The sequence below is a fragment of the Camellia sinensis genome, chromosome 4, assembly GCF_055761805.1.
Source record: "Camellia sinensis isolate YWXY chromosome 4, ASM5576180v1, whole genome shotgun sequence".
Lineage (NCBI taxonomy): Eukaryota > Viridiplantae > Streptophyta > Magnoliopsida > Ericales > Theaceae > Camellia > Camellia sinensis.
This window is the reverse complement of record NC_138964.1, coordinates 150,664,750-150,690,533: the sequence shown is the minus strand read 5'-3', so window position 1 is coordinate 150,690,533 and position 25,784 is coordinate 150,664,750. Positions and strand designations below refer to the sequence as shown.

Below are 25,784 nucleotides of genomic sequence, written 5' to 3'. Positions count from 1 at the left end.
ATTTTCTTGTTTCCTTCAATTTTGTTCTCTTGCATACATATATTCTTCATACTAGTTTTAAAGAAAATTCGGAGAGTATAGAATACAGGTTTTAGTTCGCCGTACAGATTGTTTGGAGTGCTACTACAATCTGTGTAGATTATTGTATCTTGGGAGATAGATGCCATTAATCCATAGCACCGAAGGGAGGCGAATTTGTCTTAAGGACAGAGTGTTACACACTCGACTTGATCTATTTTTATACTTATTCATTTCGATAAAATAAATTTTATAAGTAATTTATTTTTATTTGTTTGATTTGTTTTATATTATTTATTTTACATAGAAAATTGTATCAACAATCTTAAAACAAAGTTCCCATTAAACTAATGTAAGTATTAACAACTCCTATGGTAAATGGTAAAAAAATGAAAAAATTAGTGAAACATCTATCTTTAATTTTGTATAATAGGAGAGGTCCAAGATATTTTTTTTATTAGTTAAGATCCCTTAACTTTTTTCATAGAGAAAATTCGATTTAGAGAAATTTTGTTTGACTAAAAGAAATTTCGGCTCCGGCTTAGAGAAATTTAAAATTTCTCTATAAAAATTAAAATTTTTTTGAGGCGAGACGAAATTTTTCTAAGTCTGACAAAATTTGTTTGACTCGAATTTTTTCTATGGAAATATTGAGAAACTTCAATTATTATAAAAATATTATATATTATTTATCTTATAAAATTTTAATATTAAGAATCTTAAAAAAATCCCAAAAAAATGTGATTATTGCAGTGTTATTGATTCAACAATTTATTAATATTATTTTTTTGTTCAACAATTTATTAATATTATTTTTTTGATCAATTTTAAGGATGACAATTTCTTTTTACTCTGCATTGCTTTGCACAGCTTGTCCACACACTAATGTAAAAGCAGGGCGGGAACAAGTTTTCCTCTTCCCGTACCATTCTACACTGATCCAAGATTTAAGAAAAATTAAAAAAATCGGCCAAATCGATTGAATTAAATCGGTTATATTTAATCTGTTTTTTTTTTAATAAGAATCAGTCTATGTAGCTTTTAAATTTGACTTTTTTCGATTTTCGATTTGATATCGATTGCAGCAATCTAAATCGAAATCGACAGATTCAACATATATTGTATTTATAATATATATATAATCTAATAATATATTGATATTAATAAGTATAATAAATTATTAACCTTAATTAATTAACCTTATCATCTTTATAATTTAAATTTATAAACTCTTATTATATATAATCCTAACTTTAACTCATTATTCTTGAAACCTTAGTATTTTAAAACTTTTTTTTTGTTATTATTTTTGTTAATTTAGGAATTGAAAAGCATGTATTAAATGGATGGATTGTGATTTGTTTGAAATTGTAGACATGCTTTTATATAAATTAATAATTATATTTAAAAGTGACTCAAATTTGAAAAATCTTAAATCGATTAAATTGTACCAAACTGAATCGTTTCAATCGGTTTGGTTCCGTACGGTTTGATGGGAGAAACGGTTTGTATCGGTGTTTAAAATAATAAAACCGACATTATCGATTCGGTGTAATTTTTTACTAAAATACCGACCGTATCGAATCGATTACATCCCTAATCTTGTCTCCACTATATTTTTTAAAAATACTAAGATTAAAATATTAAAATATTATACTTAAACACTCATTTTCATTACTTTATTTTTACATTTTTTAAATTTCATCAATTATTAATTATTAATTATTATACATACTAATATGTTATACACTTTTTTTTTTTTTTTTAATTTTATTAACACCATCATTCCTAAGGTTATAACATTAACTTATTTCCATCTCATCCCGTCCCAACTTGCCTCGTTCAGCTCTATTAGGTGATTGTTAATGTATTATTATTTTTGTTTCATTTTGGACACAACTTAACTTTTAGGGTAAATTAAAAAAAAAATTTAAAACATTAATGTCAAAGTGAAAAAACAAAAACAAACTTAAAAGGTTAAAATGAAAAAAAACTAAACATAAAAATAAAGTATATTTTATCATTATTTTTAAAAATAGATCATTTATGCGGTTCAATTTTAAAAAAATAAATATATTATTAAATAATTAAAAATATCTAATCAACTTATATTTATTAAAAAATAATCTTCTCGATTACTTACCAAAATATAAACGGGATAATTTCCACCAAACCACACCGAAGCAACTCTCTTCCCACGTGATACCCCAGGGCTCCACAGCAAATAGCGATCAAATATTTTTCTTGGCAAAGAGGGAGAAGGGTCAAATATTTTTCTCGGCAAAGAGAGAGAAGGGTCGCGGATATTTGGAGTGCTCGACGTATTAGTCTTTTATTTTATTTTTTATTATTTTAAAATATTAATTTCTTTTTAAAAATTAAATATAAAAATAATATAAATTTTTTATTTTGTCATTTTTTAAAATTTATTTATAATATAAAAAATACAATTATGATATTAATATTTTCTAAAAAATATATTATCAAAAAGTAATTTTAAAAAATTAATTTTTTATAAGTGTAATAATTGTACTATTAACAAAATTAAATTTTCTAAAAAAAATCATTATTTTAAGACGAAATAAGTAGTAAAGCCAATCGTGTAGGTGTTGTACCACAACATAAACTCTCTGGCAACAAGAATGATTGGTAACCTAATTGATTGATGATTACTTAAGCCTTGTTTGGGGTGTACTAATAAGTACATATTTTTTATTTTTTTTATTATATTATTTTTTTATTTTTCTATATACTTTTTATAAAAAATCAAAAAATATATTTATTTAGATCATCTCAAACCACCACCGTACATATATATTTTCTCTCTATTCTTCTCTAATGTGTGGGGGTGTGAGGGTCGTGGGGTCCGTAGCGGGATTGTTGTGGCAATATGCCAACATGTAATTTGGCACGCTGTGTTAGTGTTCATACTTTTCTTAACGCGGAGTGTCATGCTCTTATGAAAAGTTTAGCAAAAAAATAAGTTATTTAAAGTGTATAACATTTTTCTATTTAAATCCCTACAATCGCTTGTCGAATCACAATCAATTACTTTGTTAAGCACACACCCCAAATCCAATCCAATCCAATCTATAGCCTTTTGTTTCGGAAATGTCGCAGAGTCGAATGTTAGCCCATAATAACAACAACAACGTTGGATCGGAACGAAACAGCAATGGCTCCGACGATGACGACTCAACACCCCTTTCTACTTTAACAAAGTGAGATAAGATTTTATTGAACTAAGACGAAATCTGAACTGGGTTTTGCTTATTTAGTCAAGATTGTTGTTGAATGTACTAAAAACCTTTTTTTTTTTTTTTGCGCTCAGGGGGGACATGAAGGTGATGATGAATCGGATGATGAAGTGTATGCTTCAGAGTGAAATAAAGACAATGGTTCGCAATAACAGGGTATACAATATATAAGCATATTACATGTTTGTAGGATTGTGTGAATGTTTGTTTGTGTATAATAAACTGATGTTTGTTTGTGAACATGTTTTGTTTTAGAAGATTCATGATTCTGTTCGTACGATTCAATGAGTTTCTAACCAAAACGGTTTGTTTCGTGTTGTTGAATCTTAAATTAAATGTTTCGATATAAAATATTTTTGGTATTTTTTGGTGTTTGGTTGTACCAAGAATCCAAAAACTATTTTACACCAAATAGATTGAAAAAGCTTACAGATTTAAGTTCTGTAAGTCATTTTCTGAATGTGACGCTCCACCCTTTATTCAACTCAACATCTTGACAAGAATAGCACAAGAGACCGAGTCTCAAGTATGGTGAAGCATTGTACTTTAAAAATGATTTGTGGCTCCAAGAAACCAATAATCTGGTTCAATTAGATCTCTTGGCATGCAATGTTCCAAAGTCTACTAACATTAACCAATAAATGGCTTGTTTTTTATGGATTTTTTTGTTTGTTTTGGTAATAGTTTGTTGCTGTTGTGATTTTTATGTCTACGTAGTGGGTTAGAAATTAAACCCCAAATTAAGTATGGGCCTAAGTGCTGAGGTCGCCCTTCTGTAGGAACGAAAAAGAAGCATGCGCTAAAGCTCAAGGAAAGTGGGCCAACAATGGGCTGAAGCAGGTTCGACCCGCCAAGGGTTCAAACAGACTCAACGAAGGAAAATGTCTAAGTCAAGTTGTAGAGGCAACACACGCAACGGACGGTCAAGTTGCAGGGGCAACACATGCAGTGGCCAAGTTGCTGAGGCACTTTGCCTCAGCGCCGCTATTCATAATATTATTGGTTCCGCTGCCTTCTGAAGTTGCTGAGGGAAAGAGAAAGCCGAAGCAGAAGCAACTAAGTTGTGGAGGTAGCACTTGCGATGGCCAAATTGTAGAGGCACTTTATCTCAATGCCGCCATTTCAAGTATTGTTGGTACTGCCGCCATTCCAAGTATTGTTGGTACCACAGCCATCTGGAGTTGCTGAGGGAAGGAGAAAGCCGAAGCAACGTAGTACTTGCAGCACCCAAGTTGCGGAGGTATTTTGTCAGCGCCGCCGTTTCTACCATCTGAACTTACCCTGGGAAACGACTGCCTCAGCAACTACAGCCGCCACAACTAACATGTGGAGGGAACATCCCATCAAGGTAATAGCAGCCTTTGGAAGAAGCTTCCCCTCTGCAAGTAGAGGCTAATGCTGGGTGCTGATAGCAGGCCCTAAAGTTCATTAACTTGGCGCTGATAGCAGGCCCCAAGACTTACTGGTTGGAGCTGATAGCAGGACCAGAGATACCAGTTTATTGTGGCGATTCCGTGAAGATGGGAGCAGGGCAGCCTGAGTGTAAGGGACTCCCTTTCCATTACTTAGGTCATGAACTTGCCTTAGTCGCACAGACAGAATTAAGAAAGCCCCCTTGGGCTTGGTACTAAGGCATAATATGGCTGATAGCAGGCCTGGTTGTGGCCTTCACCCTGGGAAGTTGGGGAGCTTGGGGTTAAGTGGCTAAGGGTGAAGGTTTCGTTGATGTGAACACGAACATAGCCGATAGTAGGCTAATGAAGTCCTAAGAATGCATGTATTGGCTGAACAGAACTGAAAATGCAAGTGTAGCAGCAAGATTTACTGCTGCAAGTGCACTTGCTGAACCCCTGGTTTGCCTATTTTGTTCTATTTTGGGTTTATTACAGTTGAACCCCTCAGTTTTCTAGTTATTATGATATCTCTGGCTTCGGATGAATGTGCCTACTGCCATCAAAGGGGTCATTGGAAGTACCATTGTCCCAAGGATGGATGTCTGTCTGCTTCATCTTTTCAGTAGTTTTCGATCTAGTTATGCGTTTCTCCTTTGAGTATTGTTCGGCCTCCCGCCGGTTTTACTGCATTTGCTCTGGCTCCTGATCCTGACTTGGCTTCCTTGAGTGCTTAGATTAGCCAGCTTCAGCATATGCTGTCTACCTCCCAGCTATTCCCATCTGCCTCCATTGTTTCCTCTCATTATATGACTCCTCATCTCTCCTTACTTCAAAATTGTACTCCCCCTTCCTTTTCTATTACCGTTAATGCTGCTAATGGGTCTGGTATGTCTGTTATATTTGTTGGGTCTGTCTTACTGTCTGCTATGTTTGCTGTCTCTATTCTATCTGTCTTTTATGTTCCTCAATTATTTATCAGTTTATTATCTATCAGTCAGCTTGATACCTCTGATTTTGACGTTATCTTTTCTTCTTCTATCTGTTTTGTACAGGATCGGATGTCCAAGCAGCAGATTGGGACCGGTAGTAGAGTTGGAGACCTCTATGTGGTAGAGAGCTTGTATCTGTCTATGGCAACCTCTCAAACTACCTTTTCATCTTTTCAGTTAGATTTCCATAATTACATAATATTCTCACAGATTTCTCCTTGAAGGAGCCCCTGTTGGCCCCGTATCGCACCATAGTTCAAAAGTGGCTCACTTAGTTTGATGATGTCCAAATCCAGCACACCACTCGAATACACAACTGTTTCCCCGATGCCTTGGCTACACTGGGGGCAAAGGTGGATATACCAGATGATAGTATAGCCATCGCCATTGAGAAAAGAACAACACTAGCAGTGTTAACCGAAGGACATACAGAGCAAGATGCTGAGGGATGGAGAGCAGACATAATCCAACAACTAAAAACAGGTCAAGGAACGATCAGACCAGCAGAACTTGCATCATTTCTGCTCCTCAAAAGCGAGTTGTATTTTTGTGGTCCTATTAGTAATGTGCGTCGGCAAACAAGAAGCAACTTATAGACTTAAGTAGATCCATGCTAAGTCCTGTGGAGATGGAAATATCAGTCTATACTGACGGGTGCAGAGGTAAGGGTATTGTTGGCCAGAGATGGAAAAGGAAAGTACTGAATTGCAGAGGCAATGTGCAAAATGTCAGTCCCATCCTAAAGAAGAAGAAACCCATTTCTTAAGCAGTGAGGAATGGAGGCAGCCATATATTGACTATCTTGGAAACGACACACTACTCGAGAACAAAGCTGATGCAATTAGAATTAAGAGGCGGGCCCTCCGCTTCTTCCTTGACCAAGGCAAGCTGTACCTTTGGCGTGTTTATCAAAGGATGAGGCAAACGAAGTACTGAGGAAAGCCCACAAGGTAGAGCATTAAGGACCACAGCGATTATATAGGCACCTTATTCACCTCAGCTACTACTGGTCGACAATGGAAGAAGATGCTAAAAACTTTGTAAGGAGATGTCAAACTTGCCAGAAGTTTGGGAACTTGATACATGCACCAGCGATTGAACTGCACAACATTAAGACCCCTTAACTGTTTCATACTTGGGCATTCAACTTAGTAGGTCCTATAGCGCAGCAATCCAAAGGCCACAGATAGATACTTACAGCAACTGAAGTTAGTACCAAGTGGGTAGAGGTTGTACCGATGAGGAAGGTGGATAGGGCAGGAGTGGCCAACTTCATCAACGAAAACATAATCTGTAAGTTTGGCATACCCAAGGTGATGTTGTCTGATAATGGGACCCCCTTTGTGAACCGCCATGTGGGTAGATTGTTGGACACCTACCAGATCAAGTATCACAAGTCTACCTCGTACTATCCTCAGGGGAACGGACAAGTTGAGGCAACCAACAAAACCCTCATCCGAATACTAAATAAAATGATGGATGAAGCAGGGGGCACATGGTCTGAACAACTCCCCGTAGCACTCTGGGCATATAGAACGTCAAAGAGGAAGCCAACTTAGGCAACCCCATTTTCCCTAGTATGTAGGTCCGAAGCTGTGTTACCAATTGAGTTGGCAGTACCTTCAGCAAGAATGGCTATGTCAGCACACTTAGTTTTAGACAGCAGGAAGAATGACATAGAGACGGCCGAAAAAAGGAGAGACCGGGCCTCGCGGGTAATGGAAAAGTATCATCAGTCCATAGCTCGTGCCTACAACCAATCTGTTCAACGCAGGGAGTTCCATGAAGGGGACTTGGTATGGAAAACAGTGGATGCAATCATGCGGGGGCAACCAATCCCCAAGTTCTCGCCAAGATGGGAAGGCCCCTACAGAGTTGCTAAGGCAAGCAGTAGCGGGTATTACAAGTTGACAAGAGTAGATGATGGGTTTAGAACTGGCCCCATCAATGCTGCTAAGTATGTAAAGGAGTATTTTCCTTAATTTCTCTTGTCTAGAAAAAAAGTTGTAAAGTTTCTCTATTAATACTTCCAAAAACAAAGTGTAAGAAAATATCACACTTAGTAAACCTGTTACTCTTGTAAACACTTAGTGTGAAGAAAGTTTTCATACTTAGTGAAATTTCATCCTTGTAAAAACTTAGTCATGGCGAAATTCTATTCATAGCAAGAGTTTTGCTCATCCTTAGAAGATATGTAAAGACAATGAAAGGAAGACAATGAAGTAAGACTCAAAATCTTTGCTTCTCATAAACATCAAAGTTTTTCATAGCATGATTACAATGTTCAAAAGGAAAAGAAGAAAGTGCAGGGGGTTCTAGGTTAGAGAGGTGATTAGAGAGGCAAAATTATGTTAATGGTCCAATAATGGCGGAAGTGGCTGGAGAATGAGTAGCAACAACTATCTGGGAGTTGGAGAGTGTGTAGCTGAGTGAGGGTGAAGCAAGTGGCTCAAGAAGAAGTGTATGGCAGTGTCAAAATGGGCAGCATCTCTCCCAAATCCCCAAAATTCCTCTTGTTGAACCTTAGAAAATGGGTCCTATTTATAGGCTTTTCCTTAGCACCAAGTGGCTAAATAGAGAGAAGTCACGTGTCCCAGAGGATCACATGGAATATTCTGCCTTGAGCCACCAGGTTGAAGGTGCCACGTGTCCTTCTGCATGTACTATGTACTTCTGCATGTACTATGTACTATCTGCTTGCCTCCGTAACTACTTTTTTTTTTTAGCTTCAACAAGTGTAGTTGCGACGAGAGTGTTTGGCACTGCAACTCCCTTTTGAGCCTCAGCAAGTGCAGTTGCAGCGGGAGTGCTTACCTCTGCACTTGCCTTCTTAGCTTAAACCTTAGCAAGTGCACTTGCAGCTGTGAACCTTGCCGCTGCACTTGCCTTCTCGGTTCTATTTGGCCAGTACATGCATTCTCAGGACTCCATAGGCTGTTATCAGCCATGTTCGTGTTCACCTCAGCGAAACCTCCACCCTTAGCCACCTAACCACGAACTCCCAAGCTTCCCAGGGCGAAGGCCACAGCCAAGCCTGCTATCAGCCATGCTGTGCCTTAGTACCAAGTCCAAGGGGGCTTCCTTAGTCCTGTCTGTGCGACTAAGGCAGGTCCATGACCTGGGTAATGGAAAGGGAGTCCCTTATGTTCGGGCTACCCTGCTCCCATCTTCGCGGGATCGCCGTCGTAAACTGGTATTTCTGGGCCTGCTATCAGCTCCAACCAGTAAGTCTTGGGGCCTGCTATCAGCGCCAAGTTAAATGAACTTTGGGGCTTGTTATCAGCCCTAGGCTAGTAATGCCTTGGGGCCTGCTATCAGCGCCAAGCATTAGCCTCTACTTGCAGAGGGAGGCCTCTTTCAAAGGCTGCTATCACCTTGGTAGGGTATTCCCTTTGCAACTTAGTCGCTGCGGTAGTAGTTGCTGCGGTAGTCATTTCCCGCGGCAAGTTCAGACGGCAGGACTGAAGATATTAGAGATGGCAACGCTGACAGAATGCTTCTGCAACTTGGGCGCTGCAAGTACTGTCTCTGCGACTTAGTTGCTTCGGTTTTCTCCTTTCCTTAGCAACTCCAGATGGTTATGGTATTGACATTACTTGGAATGGCGGCGGCACCGAAGATACTTGGAATGGCGGCGCTGAGACAAAGTGCCTCCGCAACTTGACCTTCGTAACTTTGGCCATCATAAGTGTTACCTCTACAACTTAGTTGCGTCGGCTTTCTCTTTCCCTTGGCAACTTCAGATGGCGACGGGACCAAAGATATTAGGAATGGCGGCGCTGAGGCACTTTCCCGCTGCACATGTTCCCTCCGCAACTTCACTTGGGCATTTTTCTTCGTGGAGTCCATTTGGAGCCCTGACGGGTCGAACCTGCTTCGGTCCACTGTTGGCCCGCTTCCCTTAGGCTTTGGCCTATGCTCCTTTTCATTCCCAGTCGCCTCTTTGGGGCGACCTTAGTGGTTAGGCCTATACTTATTTTGGGGTTTAATTTCTGACCCTCTACAGAAAGAAAAAAGATAGCAAAAGTACAAAGAAAAAAAGCCATAACAAAGCCACAATACATCAAATCAAGCCCTTCATGAGGGAATCCATCAGGGTCATATCCCGAGGCAACTGAACAACCAACGCAGAGTCCTTTTCTTTGAATCGAGTTAGGTTCTGCCGATGCTGCTCCAAGGCACCCTCACACTCTTTGATAGTCTCCTCTAAGGATGCAATCATCGCCATATTGTCTGCATGCTCAAGGAAGCCATCGACCGCCTGAAGCCTATCCCTTATCCACGATAGGTCGAAACCATTCCTCTCAAAGCCGCTGAAATTGGCCTCAGCACTTTCCACAAACTTGCTGGGAGTTGTTAGAATCTTCTTAGTAGCAAGGCCACGAATGAAACTAGCAAGTGACTCCAGCAGTGTTGTCTGCACCATAGAGCCAAGAACGTTAAAAGCAGTGAAGGTGTCAGGGTACAACGCCTGGATGCGGGCAAGAGTGGGAGCGGCTTCGGAGGAAACCCAATAACTTAGAAAAGAAACTTTCCCTGAGAACTGAGGGGACTCTCTTACACCGCTGCCAGCTTTAATTACTGGAGGGAGACTGGCAGAGCGACCAAAGGTCTGAGGGAGACTGGCAGAGCGACCAAAGGTCTGAGGGCGACGCGCCTCCCCTGAAGATGACTGCCCAGCAACATTGGAATGGGTAGATGCTGGGTGGCGACTGGGCGAACTGACTTCGCGAGAAAGGCCAAAGCTGCCTGCACCATCATGTCGTTCCGAAAAGAGGTCATCCATAAGGTAATTCTCAACATTCAGATCTGGCAAAACAGTGGTGTCCATGCCCATATAAAAGTCTCGTGATCTCCTAAGATTAGCTGGCACCTCAGGAAAGTGAGTGGGGTACAGATCAGCGAGCTGCTCAGAAGTTGCTGAGGCAACTGGGTCAGGAGCATCAGCAACAGCAGTGGTACCATGAGTGGCCAAATTGACAGCTACCTTTGCGAGTTAGGCCAAATTTGAGAGGCCCACTGCAAGAACAACCGCTATATCTGCACCCCCCTCAGCAACTTGAACATTGGGAAGTGCGGTCTGTAGAACCAATTGAGACTCAGTAGACTGGGAAGAACCCCCAGATACAGCTCCTAAGGGGGGTGGTGCAACTTCTAGTGGCTCTCTTACGCCACGCTTCTCTCTCAAAGCCTCTGGAACAAAATCATCTCCGCCGACGGAGGAACGGTCAGAATGAACAGAATCAGCAGGGTTTGGAGGTTTTGCACCCTCAGTGACTATACCACCCGCTGCAACTTCCACAGTAGGGGGGGCTTGTTCGTTTTCTACAACCTTAACAACTAACTCAGCCTTAGCAACTGGCTCAGCCTTAGTAGTTGGTTCGGCCTTAGCACTTGGTTCTTCTTTAACATCTGGAAGTACCATGCTACGGGTTCTGAGTCTTGTGACCTTTGAAGCAATGGGAAGGTCGTCGTCGTCGTCGTCGTCTAAATCTGAGGAAATTCCGATTGCAGTAGAAGAACCTCCGGGGTCCGAAGGTGGCATGGCCGATGGGCCCTGAAAAGGAAAAAGATCATGTGATTACTAAAGTAAAGATAAAAAGCCTAAAGAAATATAAAAAAAAACGTAGAATATTTTCTAAGTGTGAATACCTTACGGAGTCTCTTCTTACTTAGTGAGGCATGGGCCTCAGCAATTGATGCCGCTGCCTCTTGGATTGCCCTCAGGCAGGAGCAGGTTATGCGCATTGTTGTACCGATTGGAGGGAGAGCAACTTGCAGAGGCTGGACGGATATTGCTCCAGACGGATGAGGTTTCTCTACTGCAGGCAAGGAAAAAAGCTTAAAACGGAAACATACACTGGTTTGCTTCCCGCGACCAGAGAGGAGACGAAAGGATAAGTCAGGATGCTGAATGGGTTCCACTGCAGGGATGACTGGGTTACTGTTGCAAAAATTGAAGAAGGAGTTGAGGTTGCGGTGCCAGAATAGCCTATTGCTAGGGGTGAAGGTGCCTTCTCTTCCAAGCGAGGGCAGCTCCATGAGGACTAAACCCTCCACAAGTAAAGCGGTGTAATCACGAGCAAACCGCTAGAAGCACTGATGAAAATCTGTTTGAGGCAAAGGGGCATGTTGGACACCCTGATCTATACCAAATTGTCCAAGGACCCTGTTCGATCTATAGACGACGCTGGACATGCCCTCTTCGTTCCATACGGGCAGAAACCCGGGGCGTATCATAGCAGCGATAAGAAGGGAGTTGGCTTGGACGCTGTCAAGAGAAAAATCAACATGACGAGCCTTAGAAAAATAGAACGGAACAACAAAGATGCCTAGAAGAAGCTGAGTGAAAGGGCGGAACATGCACTTCTCCATGCGGTCAATGTAGTCCACAAAAGGCCTGTTGGTGCCAACCCCAAAACACCTGGAGATGCGAGGGAGGGAGTGGTGCACTTGTCTTGTGACGGGCCGTCCCTCTGCATCTAGGACAGGATGATCCTCTACATCAAGGACCTCGTCAGTAAAAAAGTCTCATGCTCTTTAGGAACGAGGCCCATGGCAGGAAACTGCTCGTAGAAAAAGGCGGTTAGGAACTGGGTGTAAACAAAGCTCCATACGTCGTAACGGCCCATGGATCTTTCCATTGTCCGAATGAATGAGGTTCAAACGGAAGTATAAATTCCCTAAGAAGAGGGGAAGCCAAAGGGATCAGACTGTCGCTATAAAGTTTGACAGCGAGAGGGAATACCAAGGCATTGATGCTCTCAGCACGGTTGCTAGGAAGGACAAAAAGGGAGATGAAATAACTAACAAAGGCGGCCAGGTACAAGTTGCCGCGGTAGCCCGGCCCAACTATGGACTCGCGACTGTCTTCGGTAATGTCACCCATAACTAGTTGCATGTCCTTGAAAAAATGTTTAAGCCAGGAGAGGTAAGTGGTCTTGTCCCTCTTGGGCCTCTCTTGAAGTAGTTCCCCGGTCTTGAGATCGTACCAAGAGCTATACTTTCGTGTCTCCCGAAAGGCACCTTGGAGAGCAGTAACAACAGTCTGTTCTGCAGCAGTCAGGGATGCGGGATCAAAAGGGTAGTCCCCACGGGTGCTCAGGCGAAGGAGAACAGCAACATCTTCCAGAGTCAAGGTTATCTCCTCCCCAAGCCAGGACGAAGGTGTGAGTGTCGCGGCTCCAGCGGGAAACAATCGTGCCAGTATTGGTCTGAACCTTGCGCACGGACAACTCCCTTGAAATCAAAATGGCCCTGAAGAGACGAATGTCCCTCAAGCGCTGCTCGAAATCATCATCTACAATGATATCATCAACCCAAAAAAGACCAGTCCGCTAAAAGGCTCGAGTGAGTGTGGTAATAGATGTATGAGTGGGGAAAATCGCCACGCTCTACACGAAACCGCAGCACAGAGACTAGGTTCACCATGTTAGTGTCATCCAGAGAGGCCTCACCAAAAGGGAGTAGAGGCTCTTCTAGAGGAGGGGCGTCAGGAATAAAGGAGTTAACGACCTTCCAGAATGGGTCAGCAAGCCCACTAAAGTATGGGGCCCTCCTCCACTCAGTACTGGGTGGGACAGCTCTGTCAGGTAAAAACCTGGTGGCAGCCATGAAGTAGAATAAAGAATAAGAAAAAAACTTTGGAAGGCAGGGGGCTAGAGAGAGAAGAAGACAAGGAGACAAGAAAGTGTATTGTGGTGGAAGTGGAGGACCAGTGGACCCAAGAGACACTATTTATAGAGAAAGCAGCAAAAAGGCGCCAACATGCTTCCCTAGGCCCATTATGACCATCAGTCAAAAGACACCTTTTCAGAGCCATCATGACTTTGCAGAAAATTGACGTAACTCCTGGCACAACCGAAGCAACTTCTGACCTTACCGGCGCAACCCTTGGGTTACATATTGGAGTTATGCATGTGCGGGAAGCAAGAAGCGTGTCTTCCACGCACGCAGGGGACAAATGTAGAGGGTCAGAAATTAAACCCCAAATTAAGTATCGGCCTAAGTGCTGAGGTTGCCTTTTTGAGGCGACTAGGAATGAAAAAAGAGCATGGGCTAAAGCCCAAGGGAAGTGGGCCAATAGTGGGCCGAAGCAGGTTCGACCCGCTAAGGGTCCAAACAGACTCCACGAAGGAAAATGCCTAAGTCAAGTTGCAGAGGCAACACATGCAACAGTCCAGTTGCAGGGGCAACATATGCAGCAGTCAAGTTGCTGAGGCACTTTGCCTCAGTGCCGCCATTCACAATATTGTCGATTCCGCTGTCCTCTAAAGTTGCTGAGGGAAAGAGAAAGCTGAAGCAACTAAGCTGCGGAGGCAGTACTTGCGACGGCCAAATTACAGAGGCACTTTATCTTAGCCCCGCCATTTCAAGTATTGTTGGTACCGCCGCCATTCCAAGTATTGTCGATACTGCAACCATCTGGAGTTGCTGAGGGAAGGAGAAAGCCGAAGCAACTAAGTTGCAGAGGTAGTACTTGCAGCGCCCAAGTTACGGAGGTATTTTGTCGGCGCCGCCGTTTCTACCATCTGAACTTACCGCGGGAAACGACTGTCGCAGCAACTACAGCCGCCACAACTAGCATGTGGAGGGAACATCCCACCAAGGTGATAGTAGGCTTTGGGAGAAGCTTCCCCTCTGCAAGTAGAGGCTAATGCTGGGCGCTAATAGCAGCCCCCAAGGTATTATTATCCCAGGGCTGATAGCAGGCCCCAAAGTTCATTAACTTGGTGCTGATAGCAAGTCGTAAAACTTACTGGTTGGAGCTGATAGCAGACCCGTAGATACCAGTTCACCGTGGTAATCCCGCGAAGATGGGAGCAGGGCAGCCCGAGTGTAAGGGACTCTCTTTCCATTACCCAGGTCATGGACTTGCCTTAGTCGCACATGCAGGACTAAGGAAGCTCCCTTAGGCTTGGTACTAAGGCACAACATAGCAGGTCTGGTTGTGGCCTTCGCCCTGGGAAGTTGGGAAGCTTGTGGTTAGGTGGCTAAGGGTGAAGGTTTCGCTGAGATGAACACGAACATAGCTGATAGCAGGCTAATAAAGTCCTGAGAATGCATGTACTGGCTAAATAGAACTGAGAAGGCAAGTGCAACAGCAAGGTTTACCGCTGCAAGTGCACTTGTTGAGGTTCGAGCTGAGAAAGCAAGTGCTGCGGCAAATACTCCTGTCGCAATTGCACTTGCTAAGGCTCAAAAGAGAGTTGCAGCGCCAAACACTTCCATCGTAACTACACTTGCTAAGGCCCAAAAAGGTAGTTGCGGAGGCAAACAGATAGCGCATAGTACATACAGAGGGACACGTGGCACCTTCAGCCTGGTGGCTCATGGAAGAATATTCCGTGTGATGCTTAGGGACACTGGTGTTCTCGCTATTTGGCCATTTGGTGTCCTTTTAGTACCAAGGAAAAGCCTATAAATAGGACCTATTTCCCAAAGTCCAAAAAGTGGAATTTTGGAAATTTGGGGGAGATTCTACCCATTTGTGCACTGCCATTCATTTTTACTTGAGCTGCCTACTTCACCCTCACCTAGCTACTCACTCTCCAGTCTTTCCACCATTGTTGGACCATTAACATAGTTTTGCCTCTCTAATCATCTTCCTAACCTTGAACCCCCCTACAGTCTCATTTCAGTTCGATTGGAAGGTGTGTAAGCTTTGCTCCCATTTTCCTTGTATGTCGAATGTTTGATAAAATGTGTCAATGGATAGCTGCTGTTTGTTTATTTTTATTTTTAAGTTTGAGCCAAACACCGTAAAATAAAATGAATGATAAATTGTTTACTGTAAAACGTTTTGCATGAAAATATTTTTCAAAATAAAAGGTTTCACGTCCAAACAAATGGAGCCTCAATTTCTCTCTCTATGATTCGCTATGATTCAATATTGTTTGCATAATGTATGAAACAGTATCATTTTTGCAAATAAAAAAGAGAAATTAACTGTATTGATATATGTGATACATATACATATATAAAATTTTCTATTATGCTAAATATTTACAATTCGATATGATTCATGATTTACTATTTTAGCAAAATGATTCGCGATTTGACAACAATGCATGTGAATTCTCTTTCGGGGGGCAAAATGTGTATAGTTTTAATGCCTATTTGATGGCAGGTTAAAAGATTGATATGGAGTAGTAGTACTAATAATAGTAATAATTTGCATATTAAAATTTGTAAATAACATGTATTGCCAAACATTATTATTATTTTTTTAACCAAAAATAAATAATAAACTGTAAACGTCACCAAATAATACCTTACCATTTGTGTTCTATTTATGCTAAACTAATGTCTATCTCTCCAACCTTGAAGTGAAACTTGAATATTTAACATCATTGTTATTGTTTTACTTGGGTGTTTGCATGCTGCATGACTTTGAAAATATTCTGTTGTTATGCATAGCATTTGATGGATGATGGTTGCTCTGTACATTTGCTAGCTCCAAAAAATGAGAACATTTTAATTTTTGTTCTCTCTCTCTGTCTCTCTCTCTCTCTCTCTCTCTCTCAGATAATAATTGATCAAGCCTCATCTGAATTATCAGAAATCTGACTGCATTAATCTGTTTTCCAGTCTTCACAAAACCAACTACTTTGGGTCCTAAAATAATCTTTCAGCATATAACTGTAGTCGATTTCTCATTTCCGGTTTTCTTGGTACTTTTAATTATGCCCAGGACCAATGACTGACTTATAGGTGCTTGTTTTGAGGTATAAATACTACAATTGTAAATCGACGCAATGAGTAAATTCAATACAATGTTGAGAACCCACACCATTTTTTGTTTTTTGGTTCTACAAATTGTCAATCTTAACTCATTATATAGATTACTATTATATCCTTGATGCTCCATATTTATTACAGGTAGAAGAAGAATCTGAATCCGTGCAGGAAAGGATTTTAACTAGCATGAACCAGTAAGTGACAATATTAAGGATCAAATTTGGTTTTGCTTTCGTTTTTTGTGAATTGTTTTCATTTTTGTGCGAAAACAGTTTTTGAAACTTTTTTTATGTTTCCTAAAGAGTGGGTTGTTTTTGGAATTTTCTGAAAACAGTTTTCAAAAACAGTTCATTAAGCCTGTTTGGTAATGTTTTTGCTTTTAGTTTTCTGATTATATTTACTAGGGGTGAGCAGCGGATATACCGATCCGCCAAAACCGACCGAACCGAACCGATCCGCCGCATTTTGGACGGGTGCGTGATGACGAGCGGACGGTTGCGGATTGATTTTCTCCAATCCGTTAATTTGGCGGACGGATGGCGGATTTGAACTTCCTTTGGCCGCAACCGAACCGCCAAACCGCGAGCACCCTTAGCAATTTATAAGACTTTGTGTTTTTAATTTGTTTAAATATTTTGTTTGTGTTTTCAATTGAAAAAGAGTTCAAATATTCTGTTGAAAAAAAGTTTTCAACTTGGATATATTTTTTGAATTGAAAAAAATAAACATATTATTTATCTATATTTTTTGATTTTTAAATCTAACTTTAAAAGTAATAAGTAGAAAATATAACATATGCTAGTTGGTTTTTGTTTTCAAAAACATATATAAATGTAATAATACAGAGACATACAATCTCTACTATTGTTCTGCTCATAGTTTTGATGATTTGAATTGTTTTTATATTTTAAGAACCACAGATTGTAATATTTTATGTGGATGAGGCATGCAGTGATTGTGATATTCTAAAGTTTCGAACTTTCTTTCTTTGGATGATACATGCAGTAATTGTAATACTTTTTTGAGTCATTGACTGTAATACTTTCTTTTCTTTTTTTTTTTGAGGAAGTGCACAAGTTGAATTATGTTGAAAATTTATAAAATTTCAAACCGCTAAACCGATTCGCATCCATCCGCCAAACCGCCAATCCGCTCAATCCACATCCGCCGGATTGGCGGACGGATGCGGATTGATTTTCTCCAATCCGCTAATCTGGCGGACGGATGGCGGATTGGAGGTTTCGTGGCCGCAACCGACCCGCGCCCACCCCTAATATTTACAAAAATTTTAAAAACTGTCCTATAAACTTGTTTGGTAGCTTTTGAGTTTATAAATAAGTTCTTTCAAATTAAAAACTAAGGCAAAAACCATAAACTAGAAAAATGTGTTTGCATTTGTTAATAAACTGATAAACGCAGAAAGGAAGAGGAAGGAAACATGGAAGAAAAGCAAAAGGAAGGGATGGGTGCGAGGTCAGGAGTTCAAACCCCAGGAGTTTCATTCTGAAGCCAAAGCAGAAGGAAACAAACTTTTTTTTTTTTGTTCAAACCAAACATGTTTACATTTTTTGTTTTTCTAAAATTAAATAAAAACTAAATAAAAATTGGTTTACAATTTTTTTATAAACATAAACGAACAACCTAAATGTTTCCAAATGCCACCTAAACAAGTTTTTTGTGTTTTTGGAAAAATGAAAAGAGAAAAGGGAAAATGAAAACACAACCAAACAGTTACTATTTTGTTCTCCTCTCTTTTCTCCTAGTGAAAAGGTGATCAAGTTTACCCACCCTTCTCTCTTAGTAATAGTGAACACACCCTTGTCAATGACTAATGTATAGCTGACATATCCTCACAATTCTTATTCAGGAACTCTGGAAATAAGATACATTGTTCTGAGCCTAGAAGAATGCAGCTACGGTTCCTAGACAAACTCCCTTCGCTGTTAGTGACAGGACGCCACATTAAAGGAGAAAACTGTAGCTCTGTCAGAATAGGTTTATTTGATGATAAAGAGCAAGTTGTCACATCTGGGGCTGAAGCCTCTGCAAAAGTAGAAATTTTAGTTCTTCCGAGAGATCCTGGTAAGGATGAAGAAGATGAATGGACACAGGAAGAATTCAACTCAAAGATTGTTAAAGCTATTCTAACTAGAAATGCATTTCTCAATCTGAAAGAAGGCATTGGCTCATTAGATGAGATTTCTTTTGTGCATAGATCAAGTTGGATGAAAAAAAGTGAGTATAGGCTGGGAGCACGAATTGTGGATAATTTTAATGGGACTAAAGTAAGAGAAGCAAAGTCCGAGCACTTCTTCTTAAAGGATTTCCGTAACAAACGTAAGTGGTTCTGATTTGTTGCATTTTTCTACTATCCATTATTCGAAATCTTGTATTTTAGAAAAGAACATGGGCAAGAATTGGTTTGTGATGATGCTAAAAAAGTTTGTGATGTCTATACATCAAACCAAACCAACCCAACCCAACCCAATTCTATATTTCCTAGTCTTACCACACATTCATTTAAGAATTGTCATCCCAGTCACACTCATTTTATGTACTTGTTATTTCTTAGTTGCTCAACATTTTGTTCCGTAAAGCATTTTGGCCTTATAGCTGTTATATAAAAGTTTCCTTTTAATTTTGTAGGAATTCATTGATCACTTACCAGATGCACCCTTCAACTTCAGCCAACCTATTTTGATTTTATAGATCATATCATCTCCAACCTCACCATCCTTATTATTAATCGAACCTTGGTAACGAAAATATTTACTATTTTTTATCTTCTGATTTTCAATCTTTACTTCTCCATTATTTACATTTTTAATGCCACTAAAATTACATTCCATATATTGAGTTTTATTTCTAATTAATAACCATTTTGACTCGAGTGCTTCTCTCCATATTTCAAAACAAAGACCTTCTAACGTGGTTGATTTCATATCAGATCAAATTCGATCCAAGAGAAGGCTATAATTGAGATGTCATTCTTTAATCCTGTTGTTAGTATTTTGAAGGTGTGTCATGAAAGTAGGAATAGTAAGAATTGAATGTCTGGTATCTGTTTTTTGTGAAGAACATAAAATGTGATGCTCACATTGAACTGTTATTTTCACCTTATAATGTCTTGTAGTACATGTCATCGTTCATTGTATAAGTCTGTTAGTTTCCATCTGACAACTTCATGATTCTTCAAGGCTTAATATTTCTGGCTCTCAAAAGACAATTATGTTTTTTTGGGTTTTCTAGGTTTCATACCCTGAGTCTTGAATGATAATTAAATAATTTGATTTGCCTTATTGGATTGCTTAGAGTGTCAGGGTGCCCACATGTTGCAGACTGTACATTCTAGGATCTTACTTCTTTTTATTTATATTTATATTTAAATTCAATTAATTTTGACTTTACATTAAAATTTCTTTAGTTTAATAACATTTGTTTCTTTCCCTTCTCTGCCTATACATCATTAAGTTTTGTTCATGTTCTTGTTTTCCAGTTTCCTATCATAAGTCATAAAATAATTAATGTCAGCTAGATGCTTTGTCTAATAAGCTCTTACTCCTATTTACCGTAACAGCTTTCCTTTATTGAATAATTCTAGTCATAACTACGAAACTATATGTTCTATTAATTATAGTAACCGTTTTTCTTGACTTGCTTGCTTTCATTCATCCTTAAGAAGCCTATGAAACTGAAAATAGCAAGATCAGAGAATGAAGGTATTCATTACACAACATGAGTTAGTAAGGGATTGGAAAATGTGCAGTATAACTTCTGGTTTTTGTTTGCAGGGGATGAGAAGCACTACCCTCCATCTCTAACTGATAAGGTATGGCGGCTAGAAAACATTGGCAGAAGTGGACCTATTGTTAAGCGTCTGAGTAAGGAAAACATCGTAACTGTGCAGGATTTTCTGAAAAAGTGTGTAATGGACCGTCAGGGGCTCCGAGATGTAAGAATTTATTGCCATAGTTTATTTACCTTTAAATACTTGCTTGTTGTATACCCTACTTATTGTATTTTGTGGGTCATATTTGTAAGAATTTATGTATTATTGATTGATGTTTTTGTGTATTTATTACAATGATTCATGATTCCTATATATAGAAGAGGGTGAGTGTGTAGTAGGTAAGGAGTAGGTGAAGTGGAGGTGGTAGTGGTGTAGTGGGTTAGGTTTAGTGGAGTAGGTGAGGTGGTAGTGGTGTAGTGGGTTAGGTTTAGTGGAGTAGGTTTAAGTGGGTGAAGTAGGTGGAGAGTAGGTGGATTTTAACAGCCCCCGCAAACTCAAGGGGGATAGGAACTAACCAACTTGAGTTTGGAGAGAGGAACAAAACAAGAAAATACATAAAAATAAAAGAGGATAGGAGACACTGTATGGTCGTGTCAGACCATTGGTGAAGACACTGGATGGTGGTGTCATAACGTTGTAGAGGACACTGTATGGTGGGGTCATAACGTTGTAGAGGACACTGTATGGTGGGGTCATAACGTTGTAGAGGACACTGTATGGTGGTGTCATAACGTTGTAGAGGACACTGTATGGGGGTGTCATAACGTTGTAGAGGACACTGTATGGTGATGTCATAATGGTGTAGAGGACACTGGATGGCGGTGTCAGACCGATGTAGAAGACAGTTTATGGGGTCATGTCGGACCGTTGTAGAAGACAGTTTATGGGGTCATGTCGGACCGTTGTAGCAGACAATGTTGTGACAGTTGTTGTGACAGTTTACGGAGTCTTGCTGGACCCTTGTAGAAACTAACCGGAATCAATGTCGGGACAGTTTACAGAGTCTTGTCGGACCCTTGTAGAAACTAACCGGAATCTATGTCGGGACAGTTTACAGAGTCTTGTCGGACCCTTGTAGAAACTAACCGGAATCTATGTCGGGACAGTTTACAGAGTCTTGTCGGACCCATAAAGGAGCTAACCGGAATCAATGTCGGGACAGTTTACAGAGTCTTGTCGGACCCTTAAAAAGTCGCACCCTCAAAAGGTGTGCCCAATCTTTCAAAAGGCGTGCTATCAAAAGGCGTGCCCAATCCATAAAAAGGCGTGCCATCAAAAAGCGTGCCAATGTGTCGTCGAGCGCCGAGCGGCGCATGATGCGCGTGTCTGCCTCTTCTTCATGGTCTTTATAAACCGAAGCGGAGGCTGAGGCAGAAAACCTGCTAAAAAACTCTGAAAAAATTCTTCGTTGTCTGAGACAAAAAAACCTGCGAAAATCCTTTGAAAAACCCTTTGTGTTCTGAGAGAGATACTCTGTAACACTCTGTTGCCAATCCTTCTCTGAAAGTACCAGTCGGCAATCGTTGCCTTCGCTGAAACACACAGCAACCCAAAAACATGGCCTCTTCTTCCCGTCCAGCTACCCAGAACATGGTCTCCTCTTCCCGTGGTCTGCTCACGCTCTTTCCAGACCTGAACGAGTCCACAAGAGAAATAACTGGTGCGGTGGCCGGTGAACCTCAACCAAACACCTCTGGTTTTGCTCCGTTGAACTTTCTGATGCGGTCGGTGGAGCAAAAAATGGCGGTGCAAACTGATATTGAGGCCAATCAGTATACTCTGAAGTCATGCGTGGAAACCATGACTGCGGTCACAAATTTGTCGCACCGGCTGCAGAGCAGGACAAATGAGGTGCAACAGTTAAACTCCCAGCTGGCTCTGCTCCAACGCATGTATAAGGATGCGCGAGCAGAGATTAGTGTGCTAAAGGCGGAAAATAAGGAGCTGAAGCGGAAGGCCACCGTTATGTTCCGATTTGGAGGGCCGCCATATGCTGCAGTGGAGGAGCAGGGAGTAGTGATCATGCCCAGTGGAGTGGGAAACACGGAGGCAATACCGGCAAGGGCCGCCCAGGACGGAGGCAAGAAGAAAAGACCGGCGGCAGAGTAGAGAAAAATCCCACTGTGGGTGTGGTTGTTGTGTTGTTGTTGTTGTTTTTTTTTTTTTTTTTTTTGATGTATTGTTGTAAAATGGTGATCGGGGTTGATCCCGAGATGAATAAAATGAGTGTATTGTGCAAATCCAAATGGCGTGAAGGGACAAGACGGAGCAGAAAAATTAGATGGAATGAATAGAAGGTTTTTTTTTTTTTTTTTTTTTTTTTTTTAAAGAAAAGATAAAAAGTTGAGGTACAGGAAAAGTGGGGCGGTGGAAAGAAGAAAAAGAAAAAAAAAAAAATATGATGATGGTGGTGGATGGAAAATATATTAAAATGGAAAAGTATATATATATAATAATAATAAGAATAGTGAATTGGGTGGCCCGAGAGGTTCAATGAGTGTATTGTGCAAATCCAAATGGCGTGAAGGGACAAGAAAATACATAAAAATAAAAGAGGATAGGAGACACTGTATGGTCGTGTCAGACCATTGGTGAAGACACTGGATGGTGGTGTCATAACGTTGTAGAGGACACTGTATGGTGGTGTCATAAAGGCACTGCCTTCTCTAGACTAAATGTTGCTTTTGAAGGTTGAGTTGTTGATAAACTTGTTCCCATGCATTTTAAAGTTTAATTTTGCAAATTCTGTTGATAATTTCATGATCGTGCACTTCCTCTTCATTATAAACACTGAAAAATCAAGTGGCATATCTGTTGCTCAAGAGAATGGGTTAAGGGACAATATTTCTCTCATGATCTGTGGATATCTTCATTTGCATGCCTAATGTGTTTTCTGATTAGGACACCCAAAGTTGTACCTGTTTTGAACATCTATCAATGTGGCCATATTTTTACCTTCATATTAAAATGTTATCACACTGTAATACGTGCCTCTATTCATGGTAAATGCTGACATCTGTGTCTCTGTCTTTGATGTAGTGTTTTGTAGAGAAAATGTCATGCTGATGAAGTTAAGGGGTGAAATCAGTATTAAACTGTCACGACCCATCCGCCCCAAACAAAGATAGGGTAGTTACCAACCAGTAGCCATAAACTACCAAAGGCCTTGCTGAACAATTCTATAGCAATCTTGATGAAAGTTGGGGAAAAATTATCGCCAATAGCAGAAGCCTTTAAATTTTTTAAACTGTTTAATCCCACAACATCCATTTAGAGCAAGTGCGCGCTAGATGACGTGAAAGGAAATCACTTCTTATTTATTATTACAACATTCTAAACTGGTCATAATGTAGTGTAACTTAAAATAAAAGAACTGGACATCTCATTTATCAAAAGGTCTTGACAACACATTTCTCTCTCAAGAAGGCAAAACATGTAGATCTGCATGTCATTTTCATATACATATATATACACAAAGCTGGCACAAGCCTGATTCACCTTTTTCACCTACATACATATATGGAAGAGGGGTGAGCTAAAGCCCCATAAATAGCGTTAAATCAAAGCCTTAGAATGTATGGATATCTTCATTTGTATGATAATAGTATAGTTGAACTAAGAGGCTTAATCAACTACAACTAAGAGGCTTAATCAACTTTAGAACACAACATCGTCATATACATTTCATTTTATGGGTTAAACAAACCCACACACATATGGCAATGGAGGTCTCAACCACATGCTACTAGTGCATATTTTGTCCCCTAATAGCCAGGACCAACTGAGGATGCACGTGTATATTCTAAACATAGATAACATAGGATATCCATTGATTTCAAGCATTTCAACACAAATATAACAAAATATAGCTTTGGGTTTTAAAATAGAAATTCAAAGCTAACTTTGAAGAACTAAGCTAATTTTGAAGAAACACTACTCACCTTGAGTTCTCGAAAGAAAGCTAGTCCATAAGTTTATTGGCCTACATAACATAAAAAGGACAATGCACATTGGTACAATTCTCAATCAAACAAATTTTAGGGTGACAATCTTAATTGAAGAATTCTCTCTCTCAATCTAAGTTAATTTACATAAAATTGTCTAGCACATTAGACCAATGTAATTAAGCACCTTGATTGAGGATTTAAGAGCACATATTAGCATACTATATTCAAAGGAGAATTTTCTCAATCTTATACCTCTAAACTTCAATTCACTTCATAACAAAGCATACCACAAAGCATTTCAAATATCAAAGAGACTAACTTTACTTAAAGCATTCAAACATAGAACGAAGGCACGCATATTTCATGCAAAAACACTGATGGTGTTACAGAAACAGTAAACCAAATCAAAATTACAGTAAAACTGAGGCTGTTTATATATTTGCATTCAATTATATAGACGTATTTATATAACCTTGTGATATTTTTGTTGACACTTAAAAATGCTTTCGACACTCCTTTCTGCTGAAGGACAAAGCACTTTGCTCTTCTTCAGCCTATAAAAGTAATCAAATTACTTGTTTGTTGGCACCTATGCAGATCCTTGGCAATGGCATAACTGATATGAAATTGGAAGTCACCTTGCAACATGCTCTTACCTGTGGACAACTCGACAAGAGGTTTATCTACCCTCCTCCCAGTTCTCAACAAGAAACTCGAGTAGTTTTCAATGCTGTTGGACAAGTAGTGGCAAAAGTCTCTGGATGCCATTGCATTCCTATTGATAACTTGTCTGAAACAGAAAAGGTACACTTTTCTTACCAGTTATCACCTGAAGTTTCTTCTTTCTGTCCATATTTTCTGTTACTTCTGACATGTTGCGATTGATTATGGTATTAGGCTGATGCCCAGAAATTGGTAGTATCTGCATTTGAACACCGGGGCCAAATAGTCCCTTATGATGATAATTCGCCCCCAAATTCAACCTGGATGGAGAGTCCTAGTAGTCCTAATGTTGGTACACCTCACATGATTGCTGGATATGATCGTACGCAGCCAAGTACTTCTCAGGGTATTGTTTCATCCAATAATTCCATTGGAACTTGTCAAATGATTGGTATTGGCGATATGGAGTTCACATATGGAACGTTGGAACTTCGATGTGAGCATTCACAAGCCACACGCCAAGTTCCAAATGACCAAATGTTGGATTTTGTGTCAATGTGTCAAGATATTGGTAAACATTTTAATCAACATTTGGAGGAGTCTCAGGCTGTCACCATTGATAAAGCCCAAAGAAGAAAATGGTTAAAAATATCTGTCGTGCTGAGATTCTCACTGAGAAAGAGGATTGAGGTTGAGGATTTGGATCACGATCGGAAAAAGCAGAGACTTCATTAGTGGACTGTGCAGAAAGAATGCTTCAATTTACACTCCATATATAAGACTTCTAGGTGCTGCCCGGCAAGGATTGTGAGCAGTTGTAATGTGTCAACTTTTTTTTATTTTATTTTATGGTAGATTTATATAATAGATAGAGTTGATTGTTTATAAATGACTATGATAAATCACACTTATGTTTTGATTAATTTGTCAGTAAAAGGTAGCACTCTTGTTAGGATGCAGTTGTTTTACTACCTTCTGGCTTAAAG

General features: G+C 40.0%; 1 protein-coding gene across 7 annotated transcripts; it reads left to right on the top strand.

Moving 5' to 3' along the window:
• The first annotated feature begins 2,862 nt into the window (after window positions 1–2,862).
• Window positions 2,863–25,769, top strand: LOC114309442 (calmodulin-binding protein 60 A). 7 transcript variants are annotated; one of them, XM_082866547.1, is made up of 9 exons: window positions 2,875–3,239; window positions 3,350–3,431; window positions 5,722–5,778; window positions 16,540–16,592; window positions 17,818–17,871; window positions 18,266–18,735; window positions 20,190–20,350; window positions 24,733–24,939; window positions 25,033–25,769. In XM_082866547.1, exons 1-9 carry the CDS (start codon window positions 3,130–3,132, stop codon window positions 25,531–25,533), a joined length of 1,695 nt encoding a protein of 564 aa, XP_082722673.1. In that variant the 5' UTR covers window positions 2,875–3,129; the 3' UTR covers window positions 25,534–25,769. The 7 variants fall into 7 exon arrangements, with proteins under 7 accessions (XP_082722676.1, XP_082722673.1, XP_082722675.1 ...); XM_082866545.1 differs by having other exon boundaries at window positions 3,059–3,239; window positions 4,055–5,778; XM_082866549.1 differs by lacking the exon at window positions 5,722–5,778.
• The last annotated feature ends 15 nt before the right edge of the window (window positions 25,770–25,784 follow it).

Coding starts and splice junctions, on each gene's coding strand:
- LOC114309442 (XM_082866545.1), top strand. CDS start 5,422: ATGCTGTCTACCTCCCAGCTATTCCCATCTGCCTCCATTGTTTCCTCT. Junction 17,872..18,265: donor AAGGAAGGGATGGGTGCGAG/GTCAGGAGTTCA, acceptor ATTCTTATTCAG/GAACTCTGGAAATAAGATAC. Junction 18,736..20,189: donor AAAGGATTTCCGTAACAAAC/GTAAGTGGTTCT, acceptor TTTTGTTTGCAG/GGGATGAGAAGCACTACCCT.